This window comes from Gadus chalcogrammus, chromosome 8 (genome assembly GCF_026213295.1).
Source record: "Gadus chalcogrammus isolate NIFS_2021 chromosome 8, NIFS_Gcha_1.0, whole genome shotgun sequence".
Taxonomy (NCBI): Eukaryota; Metazoa; Chordata; class Actinopteri; order Gadiformes; family Gadidae; genus Gadus; species Gadus chalcogrammus.
The window spans coordinates 17,676,446-17,694,032 of record NC_079419.1 but is presented as its reverse complement, the minus strand read 5'-3'; the positions used below and the strand labels follow the sequence as shown (position 1 = coordinate 17,694,032).

The 17,587-nt window shown below is 43.7% G+C and overlaps 2 protein-coding genes across 5 annotated transcripts; both read left to right on the top strand.

Annotated features, from left to right (window-relative positions):
* The first annotated feature begins 250 nt into the window (after positions 1-250).
* LOC130387533 (endophilin-A2-like) lies at positions 251-11,939 on the top strand. 4 transcript variants are annotated; one of them, XM_056596675.1, is made up of 9 exons: positions 252-438; positions 2,685-2,753; positions 3,023-3,239; positions 3,774-3,907; positions 5,148-5,306; positions 7,836-7,939; positions 8,298-8,431; positions 8,635-8,673; positions 9,364-11,939. In XM_056596675.1, the coding sequence occupies exons 1-9, from the start codon at positions 394-396 to the stop codon at positions 9,549-9,551; spliced, it is 1,089 nt and encodes a 362-aa protein (XP_056452650.1). In that variant the 5' UTR covers positions 252-393; the 3' UTR covers positions 9,552-11,939. The 4 variants fall into 4 exon arrangements, 3 of the variants coding, with proteins under 3 accessions (XP_056452651.1, XP_056452652.1, XP_056452650.1); XM_056596676.1 differs by lacking the exon at positions 8,635-8,673 and having other exon boundaries at positions 251-438; XM_056596677.1 differs by lacking the exon at positions 8,635-8,673 and having other exon boundaries at positions 251-438; positions 8,298-8,494.
* A 143-nt stretch (positions 11,940-12,082) lies between these two features.
* Positions 12,083-17,483, top strand: stap2a (signal transducing adaptor family member 2a). The gene is made up of 11 exons (XM_056596671.1): positions 12,083-12,432; positions 13,215-13,286; positions 13,375-13,494; positions 13,591-13,647; positions 14,034-14,185; positions 14,463-14,594; positions 14,691-14,760; positions 15,049-15,151; positions 15,466-15,561; positions 15,780-15,908; positions 16,015-17,483. The coding sequence occupies exons 1-11, from the start codon at positions 12,325-12,327 to the stop codon at positions 16,068-16,070; spliced, it is 1,095 nt and encodes a 364-aa protein (XP_056452646.1). The 5' UTR covers positions 12,083-12,324; the 3' UTR covers positions 16,071-17,483.
* Positions 17,484-17,587: the final 104 nt, after the last annotated feature.

The window sequence follows — 17,587 nt, the reverse complement described above, 5'->3', positions numbered from 1 at the left end:
TAGTATCAGCTTCACAGTATAGTAGCCTACCAGTAGGCCTATCTCACCAGTTAGGGATATTAAAATGTATATAAACCATTGTAAACTTTAAAAGGTTATAAAGCTATTTGTTTGCTTATACTTGGCTCGCAAAGTTACACGTCAATATTTGTTTGTCTGGGAAGGGTAATGTGAGCGTTAAATAGCAACGGTTGGTTTATTACTCCAGAGCCGCCCCTTCTGAGTCTAACTCAGCCAGGAAATACAGTGTGGCTGCCTGGTGGCGGGTTCTGCACTGTTGGTGCAAAGTTTGAAGACGTGTAAAAACAGGGCAGTGGTCAAGGCACAACTTGGTTCAAACTTTCAAAGTTTTTTTACTCAATAATTAACTTTTGTAACAATTGGCGATTAAGGATGTCTGTTGCCGGATTTAAGAAGCAGTTTTACAAAGCCAGCCAGGTAAGACAGTACATCCAGGGGTAAGATCTTTATCACGCTTAATACATGGCAACAAAGCTAGCGTTACTGCTAGCGAGGGGTAAAAGTTTGAGTCTGTGAAGTTAATTTGCAATGTATGTGACCTATACTAAACTAAAGGCACTCGTACACTTCACACAGGGTACGTTTTTTAATTTAAACCAGGCATAAACATAAGATAGTACGCCTTAATAGGATCGTAATGTACCAAGATAATGCTAAAGTTGTTTGCTAGCTGTCAGATGATAGCCTTTTCGTTCACATTGTCATCACTGTCACCAAGTAGTGGCGTGTTAGAAACAAACATGAGGATTAGTTTGCTTCAGACCAACAATGTGAGTTTCTTGTTTAATATTACAATACGTTGTTTCAAGAACGTGACGACATTATGATGGAAAGCGTAATTCATCAACATTCCCGATCCCATCTGCTGTGTTTCATTAAGGATATCATGGACTATGTTCTCTCTTCAGACAGTTGTTTCGGTCTGTAATACTTTCTGGAAGTAGTTTTCTGAAAATGAAGTGAATTCGAACTATTTTCCACTGATTATGATGATGACGATGATGATGATGGCATTTACCAACGAGGTTACTATATAATCTACTTTGAAGTTCTTTGTTTTTGATTGACTCCCTCTTTCCAGTTTGGTCTAGTTTGACATTGGAGTTTAATGTGTTATCTTAAATCCAACTAAATCGATGCGTCATACTAAGTATGATTACGGAGCCTGGCTGATAGGCATAACCTGACAATCTCAAAAGATAGGGAATGCAGTAAGGCAAAGTGAAGGATAATTAACGAGAACTAAGTTAAGGTATGGTGTAGGCTAGGCCTACACAATATGTCATGGCTAGAGCACATCTTCATTTATATAATCAAAGCCTGTATGTTTATAACATTATACAGCTATTTGGGATTGACAAAATGTATTCATTTTGCCATTCTTCTCTATCCTGCTCAGACACACATTTTATGTTGGGAGTGACAACTGGAATCTCTGCTATTCATGCACCCAGACCAGATTCCAGATACCTAGTTTGTTTCATTAGCATACGTTTTTTATGCCATTCTTGCTGTACAGGTTGTTTGCAAATCCATAGGAACAGTATTGCCTAACAACGGTTCTTCACACATCTCATGTTTTGTCCTTGAGGATTAGGCCCAGCGTGTACAATTGTATTCACTTTTAATTAAAAATAATTTCACTGGACAAGCTATTAATCCAACCAAGACTATATCTTGAGCCATGGATACATCCAATCCAATAAAAAAATCAGAGAGGTGAATGTATTATTTAAAAATGGTAGACGGGGGAATGGTACACTATTTATCCTTTTGTTGTAATGTTGACCAATTGTTTAACATTTGAAGAGACTATTACAATGTTTGGGCATATTTTACTTTATTCTAGACTGATGTATTCAACTTCAATCCATATATAAAGGGGTAGCTTCTTTTAGAATTTACCACTTCACGTTTTTCATGAAGTGGTACCTTTCCATTCCCACATTGACTAAATATAAATGAAAATGTAAACATTTTGACCATGATCTCAGGCAGCAATCGCCCAAGCTGGACCAATGCACATCACAGCTGGAGGTCCCGTGTGAGGGGCCTCAGACGCCGCGTGGCTCAATAGTTAGACAACCCAGAGCAACACCTGCTTTGAGTTTAGTTACCAATCCGTGTGTTTCCATGAACTGTAACCATCAATTTTGTGTGTGTCTGTGTCTGTGTCTGGCTGGAGCTAACAGTTGCAGCTCTCAGCCATAACAATGGCTTACAGTGAAGTCGGTCCGTGTTGTGCAGTGGCCAAAGCAATCAAACATTTGCTCATGAACCCTATAAGACATGCAGGGCATGGTGTCAGGTGTGGCTTTAATCAGTGATATAGTGAATGCACTGAAGCTCGGAAAGTTCAGGGATTTTAGATCATTTGTGAATCTTTTCAGTGGTGGTTTAGCAGAGTAAATCTATCAGGTCGGTCCTCTGTTTTTGTCCCGACCTGATAGAATCATGGCTTCCTCCAGTGGAAAGCATGAATTTCCATGAATGGAAACCCACTGGGAGTGGATGAAATGACAGGATAGTCAAGATATTCATGTATGCAGGCCTGCCAGGGTTTTTAATTTTTTTTGTGGAAAACTTTCAGATTAAATAGTTTTGTATCTCTGGCAAATTTATCATTTACATTTAAAAAATATGCTATTTTCTGTCATCATTAGTTGGTCAGTGAGAAAGTTGGAGGTGCCGAGGGAACCAAACTAGATGAGGACTTCAAGGACCTCGAGAAGGTGAGCACACACACACACGCACACACACACACACATGTGCGCACGCGTAGTGTTGTGTGTTAACGCTACTTCTGGTGAAACCCCTATAAAACTAAATATTACTATCTCTGTTGCAACTATAATGCATTACAAAAAATGTAACGTATTTACTGATTTCTGTAGTAGCTCTGACAATTTCTTTCACATTGTTCCTTTGCCTCACCTGTAAGTATACTAAAAGACCAAAAGTGTAAGTCATTTCTCCACACCCACCAATCCCATCCCACCAGAAAGCGGACATCACCAGCAGAGCAGTGCTGGATGTCATCACCAAAACCTCAGAGTACCTCCAGCCCAACCCGACCGCCCGGGCCAAGCTCACCATGCTCAACACGGTGTCCAAGATCCGTGGGCAGGTGAACAGCCCCGGCTACCCACAGTCGGAGGGCCTGCTAGGGGAGAGCATGGTCAAGTTTGGACGGGAGATGGGCGACGACACTAACTTTGGTAGGAAGGAGTACTGTGTACAGGCATCGAGCCCACACTCCAAAGCCACTCCCAGTGCAGTATGTGCTCCCTAATGAGCAGGCAGGGGTGAGGCGTCATGCTAGAGGATGAACACTGGGAGTCTATTGGAGAATGAAATTAGAGAATAGGCGAATGAGAGCTGGGCTCAAAGGGGGGAGTGAACGATAAGAAGTTAGGTGGACGACTTTGGATTTAGAAGGAACATTAGATCTTTTTTTGCGATCAAAACATTTTAAGAGAGGGCATAAACGTAAGTCATGTTTTGGTTTGGTCCAAGGAGATTAGTATTAATAGTAGGACCCATTAGTCCAGCTTAAATGTATTTATATACACATTACATAAACAAGACGCATCTCGGGGTGAGGCTGGCCTTGGAGAATGGGGTTCGTCAGCACTTACTTTGCTTACTGTGCCAATGCGTGTCATTGAAATACAACGCATTAACCTGCTTAACGTAATGTCAGAAGTGTGTGTATGCGCGCCTGTTCATGTGTGTTTATTTGTACTATTCAGGGGGGGCGCTCTTGGATGTGGGGGAGTCAATGAAGAGGTTGGCAGAAGTGAAGGATTCGCTGGATATCGATGTCAAACAGAACTTTATTGATCCTCTGCAGGCCATCGCTGACAAGGACATCAAAGACATCCAGGTAAAATAGACCTCCAATAAATTATACAAACTACTAACTAAAGGCTCTTGATCATGCATTATATACCCAAAATTGATGTACGATGAGGAAAAATGCTTAGCAGAGATAATACATGGTCAACAAATAGGGCTGTGCGATATGATGATGTATATTGGGGGACGAGAGAAAAAAGTCTTAGATATTTCCCGCTATTTAATCGTTATTTTACTTTACGGCTCACCTGCTTTACGTTCACTACACCTACGTGACAATTACAGAAACAAACATGGAGGAGCGTGAGACAGAACAAATGTCCCAACAGTCTGAGGCAGAACCAGAGTCAGAAGATGTGATATTTTGAAAGAAAAGCAAATCTCAAATGATTTGAAGGGGTCTTTAGTTATATAGATGTGTGAAGCTCCTTCTGGACAGCTTCAGGTGAATTTTGATGGTTCCTACCAAGAGAGGGTTGGGCAGTATAACGGGTTTCTGTCTGAGCAGCGGTTCATTCGGATGTCCGTGTCCAGGTGGGGGTTAAGCTCAGTATAATCCCAGGGTGTGTGGCGCCTTTCATATAACATCACTCATTATAACTCTCATACAGAACGATGATACAAAAAGTAGTACAAAGAGTACTCAATCTCCAGTACTGGCTGCTGTAGGCCTACTGGAGATTTCTGAAATGTAGTGACCTTTACTGTTTATTTCCATATACTATATGTTAATTTGCTGTACTATTGGATATTTCTTGAAACTTTGATTTTTACTATAATATATATATATATTTTATTTTTTTAATATGTTCGATAGCCCTTATTTTTTCTCCCTCATTTGGGACCGTTCTGATCAAACTCACTTGTAAATATAAGAAAAGAGAATGCTTTAATTTGTATTTAGTTGAAAGGATTATTAAAAAAAAATCATGAGTCATGTGGTTATTCTGGGTAGACATTTGGTTCATAGAATTTACAGATGTACAAATGTACTATATCGTTATATATATATATATATATCGTAATCAAGATAGGAGATCAAATGACCCATATCGTGGTAGGAGATTTTGTCCATTTCGCACACAATCACCATAGAAAACGTTTGTGTCTGTCTATCTCTGATCTTCTCTCTCTGTCTCTCTCTGTCTCTCTCTGTCTGTCTCACTCTGTCTCTCTCTGTCTCTCTCTGTCTGTCTCTCTCTGTCTCTCTCTGTCTCTCTATGTCTCTCTGTCTCTGTCTGTCAATGCTAACCTCTTTCGCTCTGCAGCACCACCTGAAGAAGCTGGAGGGCCGCCGGCTGGACCTGGACTACAAGAAGAAGCGTCAGGGGAAGATCCCTGATGAGGAGTTCAGGCAGGCACTTGAGAAGTTCCACGAGTCTAAAGAGCTGGCGGAGGTCTCCATGCACAACCTGCTGGAGACGGACGTAAGTGGCTCTGCACTGTTTAAACACGGAAGCCCATAAGTAGCACAACAGAAGGACTATACCATATGGCGTTTATATGAGACCAATATCACGTCAATGCGGGATACTGACCTTATCTCTTAGTCTTAATAAGGAGACAAAGATCACGTGATATCAATAAACCTATTAGGTTGATACGTGACACTGAACTCGTCACTTAATTATAAGAACAGCAACGAGAAACCGAGTGATTCCCTGATGTCACGCTCTCTTAGAAACTGACCAGGAGCATAACAATAGTTAGTGATAGTCAATTGTTCGACAGTGCTTAAGGGAAGTATTATGATACCAGGTCTTTAGCCAAGAATCTCACATTTCCCACGTGAATACAGAAATGCCTTAGGAGTTCCCACGTTGTTACAAGATAAGTTCAGTCTTGTGTATGAACGCGATAGTTTTCTCTGAATTACATGGTATGTTCAGTATCATGTGTAAACGTGATTGCTTTCTGGTTTTTACGTAATAGTTTCCCCGTTATAATGTGATGCGTATCTCATTAAAACAGCAGAACATTACATTTTTCTGCGCTTGCAGTAATTCGCTTCCATACATTGCTCTACACCAGGGGTCACCAACCCAGTGCCCGCAAGGACCACATGAGGCGCCCGCAGGCCTGTTCTAAAACCAGCACTACTCATTCTTGAACAACTCTTTCCCACCTTTTTTAAGTCATTGTTTATAATTATTGTGAGAAATCATTAACATGACTTAATTAATTAACATGTCTTCACATAGATGAGTATCATTAATCATTACTAGTAACATATAACTAAAGGCAAACTGAGCAAATTTGTTATTTCAGAAGAGTGTATAGAACTGGGTGCCCTTCGAATGACTCAGTACTCATGAAGTAGCTCTCAGGTTCAGAAAGGTTGGTGACCCCTGCTCTACACTCTATACCAGTCATACTCAAGTAGCGGCCCGCGGGCCTTTTGTGGCCCGCGGGGTGTCTATTAATGGCCCTCGAGCTGTTTTGAAAAGTTTTTTTAATTATAAAAAAAAAAAAAAAAAAAAAAATCGTGCTGGGCGCTCTTATTTTGAAACCGCGCGCCGCGATCTCAATACGAGGCTGGGGGTTGCAACGATAAACAGATAGCACTCCAGCCCACAGACCGCTCCAGCCCTCCCAAATTCGAGGCAGACAGTCCATCTCAGCAGCAGTCAAGGCCGATTTAGGGTCGTTTTAGATGCAGAGACGTAAGCACGTAATTTACACAAGGGACTTGTTTTAGACAAGTTTTGATTTACGGTTCCTTTAAGGTTCTTTAAGGATTGCGCGTGTTGCAAGGGGATTCTCCGCCAGAACAGTAGGGGGAGCAACGAACGAATCTGTGGGCGTGGAAGTGGAAATCGCTGGCTTGTTTATATTTATAATTATCATAATTCGTTCTTGTGTTTTCTTGTTCTCCTTCTTCAAAATTCTTCATTCGCTTCTGTCACAGCCTTTTAAAAATGGCGCTATTATGCTGTAAAACCGGAAATGTGAGACTCCTGAAAGGATGTGGTTAGCTGGCCAATCACAGTCTTTGCGAGCTGCGTAGGGCCGTAGTGTTTTAGTCGCATAGTCAGGAATTTTGGCCGACGCACTTAAGCACGTAAGGGGGGATATTTTACCGCGCAAGGGGGGGTTATGTATCTTACGTGCTTACGCGTTACGTCTAAAACAGAGCATATATCGGCCTCAGTCACACGTATACCGACCGGCCCCTTGAGTCACTGAAAAAAAAAATTGTGGCCCCTCATCATTTCTACTTGAGTACCCCTGCTCTATACCTTTGCATATGAAGAAAGCTTCTGGCCCATTGTAGTACACTGTATGGAAAAATACAATGGTTTCAGTTATTAGTAAGCTTAGTGTTATGTGAATGCGATGCATTCATTTCAGGTCGTCAAATGAAGAATTAAAAGTGGATTTATGATCATAGTGAATACCCACTTTTAATGATTTTCAAAGTTTCTATCACACTTTTTGATTCATATTGAACATCTGCAGCAGTTTTGTGAAGTTTCTATTAGTGTACGGACTCACCTAGGACCCTCCCCATTCCATAATTACACAGTGGCTGATTACAGGATCTATGACCAGAGCCCATTGGTATTTCTCTAAAGGCATGCCATTAGCTGCCATTGGGCTGTATACATAGCAACTTGGCACGACAGTCAGAAGGTTCAACAAGCTGTGTGTCAGGTCTCGGCTGGTGGCGCAGGTTTTTCTATTATTCTAACTTGCTCAGACAAACTTGTCCAACCTGTCTTTGCTGTTGTTTATACAGTGCTCTATTTTTAGTCTTCACCTAAGTCCTGCATTCATTGAATGATCACGTGATCTACCCAACTGCGGATGATGTATGAGTCCCATTTAACGTGTGTGTGTGTGTGTGTGTGTGTGTGTGTGTGTGTGTGTGTGTGTGTGTGTGTGTGTGTGTGTGTGTGTGTGTGTGTGTGTGTGTGTGTGTGTGTGTGTGTGTGTGTGTTTGTCCGTGTGTTCAGGTGGAGCAGGTGAGCCAGCTGTCCTCTCTGGTGGAGTCCCAGGTGCAGTATCACAGGCAGGCCGTGCAGATTCTGGAGGAGCTATACGAGAAGCTGGGACAAAGGTGTGCACTGTTGGTAGCTCAGTGAGGATTAGTCATCAATAGTACGCTTCTGATACACTTAAGACGTTAATCGTTGATCCCAGCAAATAATCAAGGTAATGACTGGGTTTAAAACAGCAAGAATTAAACCCATTGGCCTTTTTCCCCCTGGCTCATGGTTTTTGATGATATGTATGCTCTAATCTACTCCTCCACGGTTGTAGAAACATATTCCTATCATTGACTCAGACCTTTATATATCGGATCGACACTACATCAAACCCATCACCGCTTTGTCAAATACGCCGGGACCCCAGACTGTTTGCACTGCGTTTCTCGTCAAGGTTTCTCACTGCTGTTGAACCCTGTGTGTTGGCAGGGTGACTGAGGCCCAGTCCCGGCCCCGGCGTGAGTACACCCCCAAGCCAAAGCCCACCATGGACTACGGGGAGCCCGAGCAGGCGAGCCGAGGCTACGCGGCCCCCGCGGCTAACCCTCCCTCATACTCGGCCGGTAAGCCTCTGATGGGTGCTTGCGTGAACTTGAACCAGCCACCGTTTGCTGCCTTACTCAACTGTCAATAATGCTTACTCTTGTACTCTGACTTTAAATTTCAAGTACGGTACTCGTATTGTGTCTATTTTAAGGTACTCTTTCATGTAGTTATTGTTCATGTAAAATTGTCCTCAATCTATAACCTCAAACTGCATGTCCAGGTCCGTCCTTCCGGGGACCCTCGTTGAAGAACAGAAGGCGTGAGTGTGTTGGCTAGCGATGGCACCGTTAAGCACAGCCCCCCCCTGCGGGGGGGGGTGCCTGACTGGTGCCTGACTGGTGCCTGACTGGTGCCTGACTGGTGCCTGACTGGTGTGATAACTCAGTTGGATGGTGTTGATGGTGTTGACTAATGCTTTTTTAACTCCTGTGTATCTGTTGGGTTCTAACAGTGGAAAACTAATTGCAACAACTAACTACATTAAGTATAACTGGAAACCCTAACCGTATTTCATTCTCGTTCTAAGGTGTTTGTACATAGTGACTGCTGGTTTGATGTTTGTCTGATACTGATGAACCTCCGAGCCCTCAGAAAGAGAATTAATGCAACCCTGTATGTTTTAATGGTAAGCAAAAGAAGGAAAAGCCTCAAACATGGCTCCTGCTGTCACTAACGCTAGAGTCTCCCTGCTTCGTGGAGGCTCAGTGTTCTCGATCGTTCTAGATGTGCACGTAAACAGCACCGCTAACATGTCGCAGATAAACCCAATTCTGTGTGAGGAGCGATGAACTAATCTTGTTAAAGGGCATTTCTACCAATCTTGTCAATCTCCTTTCACCTTTCCCTTCCCTCCCTTTCATTCTCTCTCTCCTAATCCCACCTTGTCCCGCACAAAATGTCCTCTATTGAAAATGCCCCTCTCTCCCCCCCCCCCCCTCTCCTCCCCCAGCGGAGGCCAGCTGTAAGGCCCTGTACGACTTTGAGGCCGAGAACCCCGGCGAGCTGAGCTTCCGCGAGGGCGACCTCATCACCCTGACCAGCCGCATCGACGAGAACTGGTTCGAGGGCACCGTGCAAGGCCGTGTGGGATTCTTCCCCAACAACTACGTTGAGGTGGTGGTCCCACTGAGCCACTGAAGACGGGCTGAACAAAGAGGAAGAGGAGGAAGAGCAGGAAGGGATGACGGTGATTATGATGATGTGAGACATTCAATCGTTTAAAGGGGCATTCCGGAATGGGATTTTCTTTTATAAAAGATCTCCATAAAGGCAAAGGCAAATTTCCGTGGCCTACTAATAACTAGCTATATATAAGGACAAATACAGATGGGTGGGATTTGAAAAATAAGTAAAATTACAAAAAGGGAAAGCACAATTTGTGAGTGTGCTCATATTGCTCTCACATTCTCGCTATCCAAGTACTTCCTGCACAAGCCGGTGCTGATGAAGAAGGGCTGTTCTGTTCGTTAAAAAGTGCAAATACTTTATACTGAAATTGCATTGTTTAAGGGAAACTAAAAAACATATTGAATACATTCTCTGCTTATCAATTATTCACCACACGAATAGGACTCATAAATGATTATGAACATTATCTTGCTCCATTAAGTTTTACTTTATTTCTTATCTCTCTGCCTCCCTATGATGGCAATCTAGATTTCTTATGCTTTGCTGCCATCTAGCAGTGCACACAGCTGGTTCAGTTGAGAACGGTCGTAATAAGACTCGCCTGTAGGGGGCGTACTTTCCTCATAGTGGTTTCAGCATCTTGATAATAAGGGGACACTTTCTGCGTTCTGAACGTCCCAGCAAGCTTTCTGTCACATAGGCCTTATAGTTTGTATCAGGATTATTGTTTTAGTGCAATCTCCACATACTCGCATACACAAACATAGTTGAATATTTGTTTAGAATAATCTGTGAGTTGTTGCATCAAACCTCTTCTGTGTTTAAATGAACGTTTGAAGCAGAACCTTGTAAACATATCATTTCAAAGGAAACTTGAAATCTGTTCAGGTACAGGAAAGAAACTGCTGCTGTATAATTTACTATCAACCCCCCTTTTTCTCACATTTGTACTATCTTACTTAAAACCAATAACACTAACTGCCGGTTCTTCAGAAGAATACTAAAGCCATAAACACAGCCCTAACTGGTGTTTTCTGAGGCTTAGATATGGTACTGCTGGCAGTATCGCTGACAAATCCTTGTGGGCCTCGTCCCCATTGTTTACCGATAACCTCACTGTGAGCTTGTCTATACTTTTATGGACGGTAATTACACGGGCAAATCCTGTCGCTATGTAAAACTATGCTTTGGCGTCAAATGGAAAATGCATTAGACAAGTTGTGGGCATGCTCCTAGCCGGAAAACCTAGAGCCTCTCCCCCTCCCTATTGTGTACATTCTTAAGGAGCGCCTCAGGTTTTACTAACATTTAAGCCTATTAGGGAGAAACCAAGCACTGTAACTATCTGCTCTGGGTGAAGTTTCTCCTATCGGCATCTCTGTTATGAAAGCAGCTGCTCTCCCAACTCGTCTCCCTCTAAACTGGAAGTGGAACAGACGGGTCTTCATAGAGACGAAGGGCAAACAACAGCGGATTATGCCCCGCCCCCTCCTCTCCCGACCCCTCTCTATTTACCACCTGCCCCTGCTGCACCCCTGTCTACTCTCCAGCTCATCCTCCCCGCCCCAGACCAATACCCCCCCCCCCCCCCCAACCTCCTTCTTTGAGCCATCACTCTTAATCTTTCCACTTACAGTAGCACACACATAAACGGTGGGCCTGCATGCATTTTGTGGGTCATTTGTATGTGCATTGTATTCTGAAGGCCATAGACTTCTCTAGCTGTGTGCTGAGTCATCGACCAGCGTGGGGACCAGGTGTGGGAAGGCCCACCTCGTTAAGGGTCACCGTAAAACCGGTTGGGAGGGTTAGGAGGGTGTGGTGTGTTGGCATAGTTTAGGTTGCTCGCAACACGCACCGTAAAACGTGGATGATGAATGATTTAACGTCACATATTGCTCACATCATTTAATTTGTGCATTTATGCGTGTGCTGCTGTCGATGCAGGATTAGGAGTTCTATAGTGGTGGCTGTCCTTTTTTATTTTTATTTTTTTTGACCTGATGATCTATGACGGGCCAGCCCGTTGCATCAAAACAGAAGCATCAGATGCAGTGTTTGTAAGAAATAAGTATTATCTGACCGTATAGCTTTATGTTAATATGTTGAATATAAATAATATTTTCTGTGTATGTATTTTTGTGCCATGCATGTGTCTTCATAATTGCTTTTCGGGATGTCCAATGCAATATCACATTGTTGTAATTGTGAGACTGGGAAGAAAAAAAGCAGGATTATCCCCGATTATTATTTTTTTTAAGGATAAACGGATTATCCCCGTTATCCTGCATAATGTTTAACCTGAAATGTTGTCTATTAATATGTTGAGGTGGATGGATGCTCCCTTTTTTCTTTATAAAATAAATGATGGATACGTTTAAAAAAGGTTTGGTTTTTAATCTGTCAAATGTATAGAATTCATAAACAATTGCTGTATTTGTGTGTTTGACACATTGCGTAAATACCTACATTTTCTGTCATGTATATTTTTTAATATTACCTTTTAAATATCAGCCTACTACATATACCTCATACCTAAATTAATTTAAAATCCTATTTCCTAATTTCTCTCATTAGCATGCATAGTTCCCTAGACATACAAGACATCCCTCCCCAATATTTCCCCTTTCCATGGTACTACTTCGTGACAGGGTAGGGAGGTGCATCAGACAGCTGAGCTGAGGGGTATTTCCATGGCAATATCTCATCGGGGGAAGGCGTGTCACTCACAGAATTACTTAGCGCCCCTTTGTCCTCGGTCGGTGCCCAGCCAGAGACACTCATGGCGGTTGCACCCGTCAAGCAGCGCTCGGTTACGGGAGGCACCCGGGCGCAGCTACCGCCCTGCTACTATGAAGGATATTTGGAGAAACGAGGACCCAAGGAAAAGGTAGGCATGACATTTACAGGTAAAGTGTCAGATTGTGGCCGGGTGGTCAGTCAGCGTCTAGACGCTAAAGCGCGACCCGGCTAATCCCTCCCTATTCTATAAGGAGCTGTCAACTTCCTTATTGTGCTCCAATAGGTAAGGGCAGGCGATACAAATAAATGTGTCACGGTGGACGTTTTATACATTGCATAATAGTTCGTTTATCAACTTCATTAATTCCGCTTCGTGCTGCGTATGAATGAATGAGTCATTGGCATTTGCAGTGTGTTGACAGAATAGAACTGCACGTCGCATCTCATTCAATCCTAGCTAAACATATCTGGGGGTCCGACTCAGGACTACCTTCAAATGTATTTTGTATAAATAAAAAAAACCTGCATACACGATATTATATTAATACTCTGTTTATTACCGATTAAAATGTAAGAAATAAACGCTTGCACAACTTAACTATCTGGCTGCAGTTAAATCAAGGATTTGAATCGAATCGTGAATAAACTAATAACAGTATTAACATTGGCATCGAAAATATGCAAGGGGAAGCGAATGTGCTTTTAAAGGGGTGGGGGAGCCACATGCCATATGACCACAGCAGCTAATGGAGCCTGGCTCAGGTGCAGGTTGGGGTAGTGATCCCTGGCCACAGATTGAGCACAGCTGAGGCTCAGTTCCTATCTCTCTCCTGGGACAGTAGATGGGCAGGAGACAAAGACAATGAGACCAGCCCTATTGATGTCAGATTTGGAAAGAAATGGTGCCTTATGTTATGTTCTCATTATTAGGCATCCAGGCGACTCTGGAGCAGTCTATGCGGGAACGCCATGTTTTTCTTCAACAATGCCAAAGACACTCACGTGAGTTTGGCTCATTAAAGTTACATAATTACCCTCACTGTGGTTGAGATAAGTAATCCAATAATGTGTCTCTATTGGTGTCTTTCAGTACGTAGAGCGGTTGGACCTCGGTGGTTTTGTGTCTTTGAGGGACGACTGTAGCCGCGACAGGAACCTGGAGGCAGCCCGACTCATTCTGCGCATGAAGGATGGAGAAACCAAAATCACGGTAATGTGGGCTGTCAAACAAACAAACTTTCTAACCTGACCTTAAATAGTTGTAGTTAGTATCTCCCTGGTCTTAGCTTCTTGTGTTATTTTGCAGGCACCCAACTTGGAGTCAAGAGAGCTTTGGAAAGGGTTCCTGTACTCAGTAGTAGATGTAAGTAAATCACACACACACACCCCTAGGCCTGGATTGTCTTCACTCAGTCACACACATACAATCTCATCTCATGTCTGTTCACTAAACCCTCTTGTGTACCTCAGGCTCACATAGATCTGCATACTTGGTGGTGTAGACATGGATGCATAAAATAATTGGGTTTTAAATGTAGGTTGTTGTTTCCTTAAGGGCTACCCATAGGACCTTAGGGGGCCCTGGAATGAAGCTAACAGGGAACACACAAAGAACAGTGATGGATATCCAAGCCCTAAATCTACCGAAACCTCAAGATTCTGACTTTCATTCTCACAGACGACAATAACCTAAAGTGACTTATCGTACTTAATCATACATGCTCCACCCTTTATGCCTCCTGACTGCAGCTCAATGTCCCAGCATGCCTCACTCTGCTGCCTGGCCAGCTGCAGATGCTGAAGGAGGTGGTGGACAAGGAACGGTCGCGACGCAGAGCACGCACGCCCACGCGCGCCCCTCCCTCGCCGCTCTCTGTCCCCTTAGTGGGGGAGATCCCGGCGTGAGTAACCATTTAGCTAGCGCTGATTTTGGACGCTTGTCTGTTTCTTCAAGCTCACACGTTTATGGTTAATCTGCACTATGTATCTTGGATTTGGACCTCAATTTGTATTCTCAAATGTAACTAGTATGCAAATAAAGTATGCTAACCTCGTCTTTCTAATGATTATGGGTACACTAGGTTGTTATATATTAATATTGTGTGTGTGTGTGTGTGTGTGTGTGTGTGTGTGTGTGTGTCTGTGTGTCTGTGTGTCTGTGTGTCTCTGTGTGTGCAGGTGCTTCCGCCCCGTGTCTCGTACAGAGGCGGAGGTCCTTCTGGAGCGCCACCCAGACTGTGGCAACATGCTGCTGCGCCCGGGGAGGGACGGCTGCTCCCTGGCTGTCACCACGCGGCAGGACCTCAACGGGTACCGCCGGGGGGGGAACCCCCAGACGCATGACACCATCACACATGATGTATTCCTTTGTGGTTGATTGCTTCTTCCCCTGTGTTCTCCACATAGGTCGGTTTTTCGACATTACCGAGTGACCCAGAGGGAGCAGGGAGGCTATATCATAGATGTAGAGAATCCAGTGAGTGCATCAGTTCACCATTTAGGAATCTGTCAATCTTAGCTGCCGCCCCTGTGACCCACATTCTCCCCACAGGGCTTGATTTGGCTTTCATAACTATGAGCTTGATGGTTGCGGCTTTGTAATCCAAATCTCTTTCAACGATATACCATGCACATGCTGTACTATATACATATATAACATATTTGATCACAGCAATGAAAATATGTCTGAGTCTGACTCAGCCAATATGTAAGAAGAGGACCAACCCCCCACATGCTGACGTGTGTGACTGTGTCTTGTACGTAGATTCCCTGCTCCTCGCTCCACGAGGTCATCGATGCCCTGGTGGAGAAGACGGCCGGGACGCTACAGCCTTTCCTCTTGGAGGAGCCCTACGAGGAGAACATCAGTGAGCTCACGCTACTTTACGCCTTAAAGGACAATAGCAGTCTGGCGGCCAACATCAACACCCGCTGTGGCACTTTTGGCATCGATTCCAAAAGATTGAAGAGTTTGTTTGCCTTTGTGGCGAGGTTGGGCTCACGCTAAATGCTCTTTGGCAGATTTGTTCAATGGTTTAATGAAGCCAGAAGAAATACAATGGTTTGCTTTTGAGTCAACTTTGTCGTCCTTTTCAATAGTATTACAATGTTATGGTGCTCGTCATCTAGAACAACAAGACTGATGAGGTGCCTGTTTCTTTCCTTCTCTCGGCGTCATCAGCGTATGTTTCCTCCAATGACGAGAATGGAGAGAGGATGCTCCACACCGCCCCGTCCAGCCCACTGCCCCGGGCCCCGGCCCTCCCCCCTAAACAAGGTATCCCCTAGCTGCCCCCCTGTGTCATTGTGTGCCACTCCGGGCCACCCCTACTCAAGGAGTCTGGACACGCCACTGACCAGCTACAACTTAGACAATCCCATTTCTACCCCTTACCCCTTCCCCTTACCCCTTCAAAACAAGGGGGAGGGGTAAGGGGAAGGGGTAAGGGGTAGAAATGGGATTGGGCCTTATTGTCTTCCCCTCCCTTGCTCCAGATCGGTTGTCCAGTAAACCTCTGCCCCGCTCCCCCGCCCCCGACCGCCGCATCCTGGCGGCGGCGGTGCCGTCCTCCCCCACCAACCCCATGAGGAGGCTCATCCTGTCCCCATCGCCTCTTGCACAAAGTAGGTGTTTCCCTTGCCTGGACAATGTCCTTCATACACATCACATATGAACCGTATCTGGTTGTGGGCGGTTTTGTTTGACACTGCATTTCGGTTCCTCCACCAGCTCTGAACGAGGAACTCAAACTGAAGCTTGAGAAGAGACGAGCCAGCCAGGAGTGATCCTGTTCCACCAGCATGCACCATGAAGAGCCATGTGCTGATCTAACACTCTTCGCTGCCAAACTAACCTGAATCTATCACGGGACCCTATAGCCACAGCTGTACAGTGTGACTCCATCTTGTGCCTTCTGAGGTGGAAAAAACGAAACAAGTGACTCCTTATCACCACATATGCTAAATCTTAGAACATTTCTGAGGAGGTCCATAGCTGGGTCAGAGATGGATTGGAATGACTTTGCACAGGATGTGTTTTTTTTTTTTGTGTTTTTTTCAAAGAACAAGGCAAAGATACTGCCATCTCAATAGGACGCCAGTTTACACCTTGCAACGTGCTGCCCATTATTATGGATTAAAGACCCATAATTCAGTTTAGTCTGTGAAAACGAACCTAACTTTTTTGTATGCAGTTTTGTTTTCACTCATCGACATTAAAGGAACCTAGATGACTTTCTGCGGAAAGAAATGTATACAAATACACAGGTACGCTTAACTGAGCCCGTCCATTGTGTCTGTTGAACCACACACCTGTTGGCCAACTGCTCATTAACCCTGCTTCTACAATAATGACACAGAAGAGTCAAACGGGATCATGCAGGAAAGACCAACCAATCAGAACTTCGGTCTTCTACCTGAGACTGATCTCAGGGCCCTGCCGACTGTGAGCCTGATAAAGACCCGTTTCATTTGGCTTGTTGAGTTCCAAACAAACATGTGTCTGTCTGCATTATGACCACATTGACTTGACCTGGTTCCCTCTTGCCAAAATGTTGCTTCCCTTACTGTATTGTTGATTCAATGGTGCTGTTGAATCATGGTGGTGACTCTGAAATAATGTACTGTTTTAGTGGGTGCTGGTTTCACAGTGATTCCTTATTGCTATGGTCTTATGTGTGCTGTTGTATGGTGCTTAAACAAAACACTGACATATGTATGAGGTTTTCTGAGTACCACTCTTACACAATTGAAAATGTTTACAAGTGTAATTTTAGAAGGAACCCCTGTTTGTGAATGTGCTGTATGTACATGCAATGGCCAATGTGTGGAGAGAATGTTCAAATCTGACCACTGAAAACTATTTTGGCTTTGACACTAACGTTACATTGTGTTATACATTCTACCTCCTTATCTCCTATTGCAGATTAATCAGCAATTTAATGAGTAACTAAAATATTTAACACGGGCCAGGATTTTTGTACCACTAGAGGTCATTAGAGATCGATGTTGTAAATCCCCTCTCTGGCCAGATTCTTGTGAAATATGTAGCCTACATGTATTGAATGTCTTGTGTCAAATGTGTTCGCAATTATCAGAGCTAGATATCGGTATTAAATTCCTTTTTGCATGTATTCAAGCTGTTGATTTTCAATTTGGATCACTGGTATTTTTCATCTTCTCATTATTATCCAACCTCAATAACCTCTCCAAACAACATACGTTAAAATAAATCTTAAAAAGTAGTTTGACTAATAAGTTAATCTTAATAATTTCAGTCGTTTTTCCACTCAATCAATCTTTTT

Excerpts from the sequence above, each read along its gene's own strand:
- LOC130387533 (XM_056596677.1), top strand. The coding sequence starts at position 394 with ATGTCTGTTGCCGGATTTAAGAAGCAGTTTTACAAAGCCAGCCAG. Across the intron at positions 3,240-3,773 it reads GGGCGACGACACTAACTTTG|GGGGGGCGCTCTTGGATGTG; the intron begins GTAGGAAGGAGT and ends TGTACTATTCAG. Across the intron at positions 3,908-5,147 it reads AGGACATCAAAGACATCCAG|CACCACCTGAAGAAGCTGGA; the intron begins GTAAAATAGACC and ends TTCGCTCTGCAG.
- stap2a (XM_056596671.1), top strand. The coding sequence starts at position 12,325 with ATGGCGGTTGCACCCGTCAAGCAGCGCTCGGTTACGGGAGGCACCCGG. Across the intron at positions 13,648-14,033 it reads TCCTGTACTCAGTAGTAGAT|CTCAATGTCCCAGCATGCCT; the intron begins GTAAGTAAATCA and ends TCCTGACTGCAG. Across the intron at positions 14,186-14,462 it reads TTAGTGGGGGAGATCCCGGC|GTGCTTCCGCCCCGTGTCTC; the intron begins GTGAGTAACCAT and ends CTGTGTGTGCAG.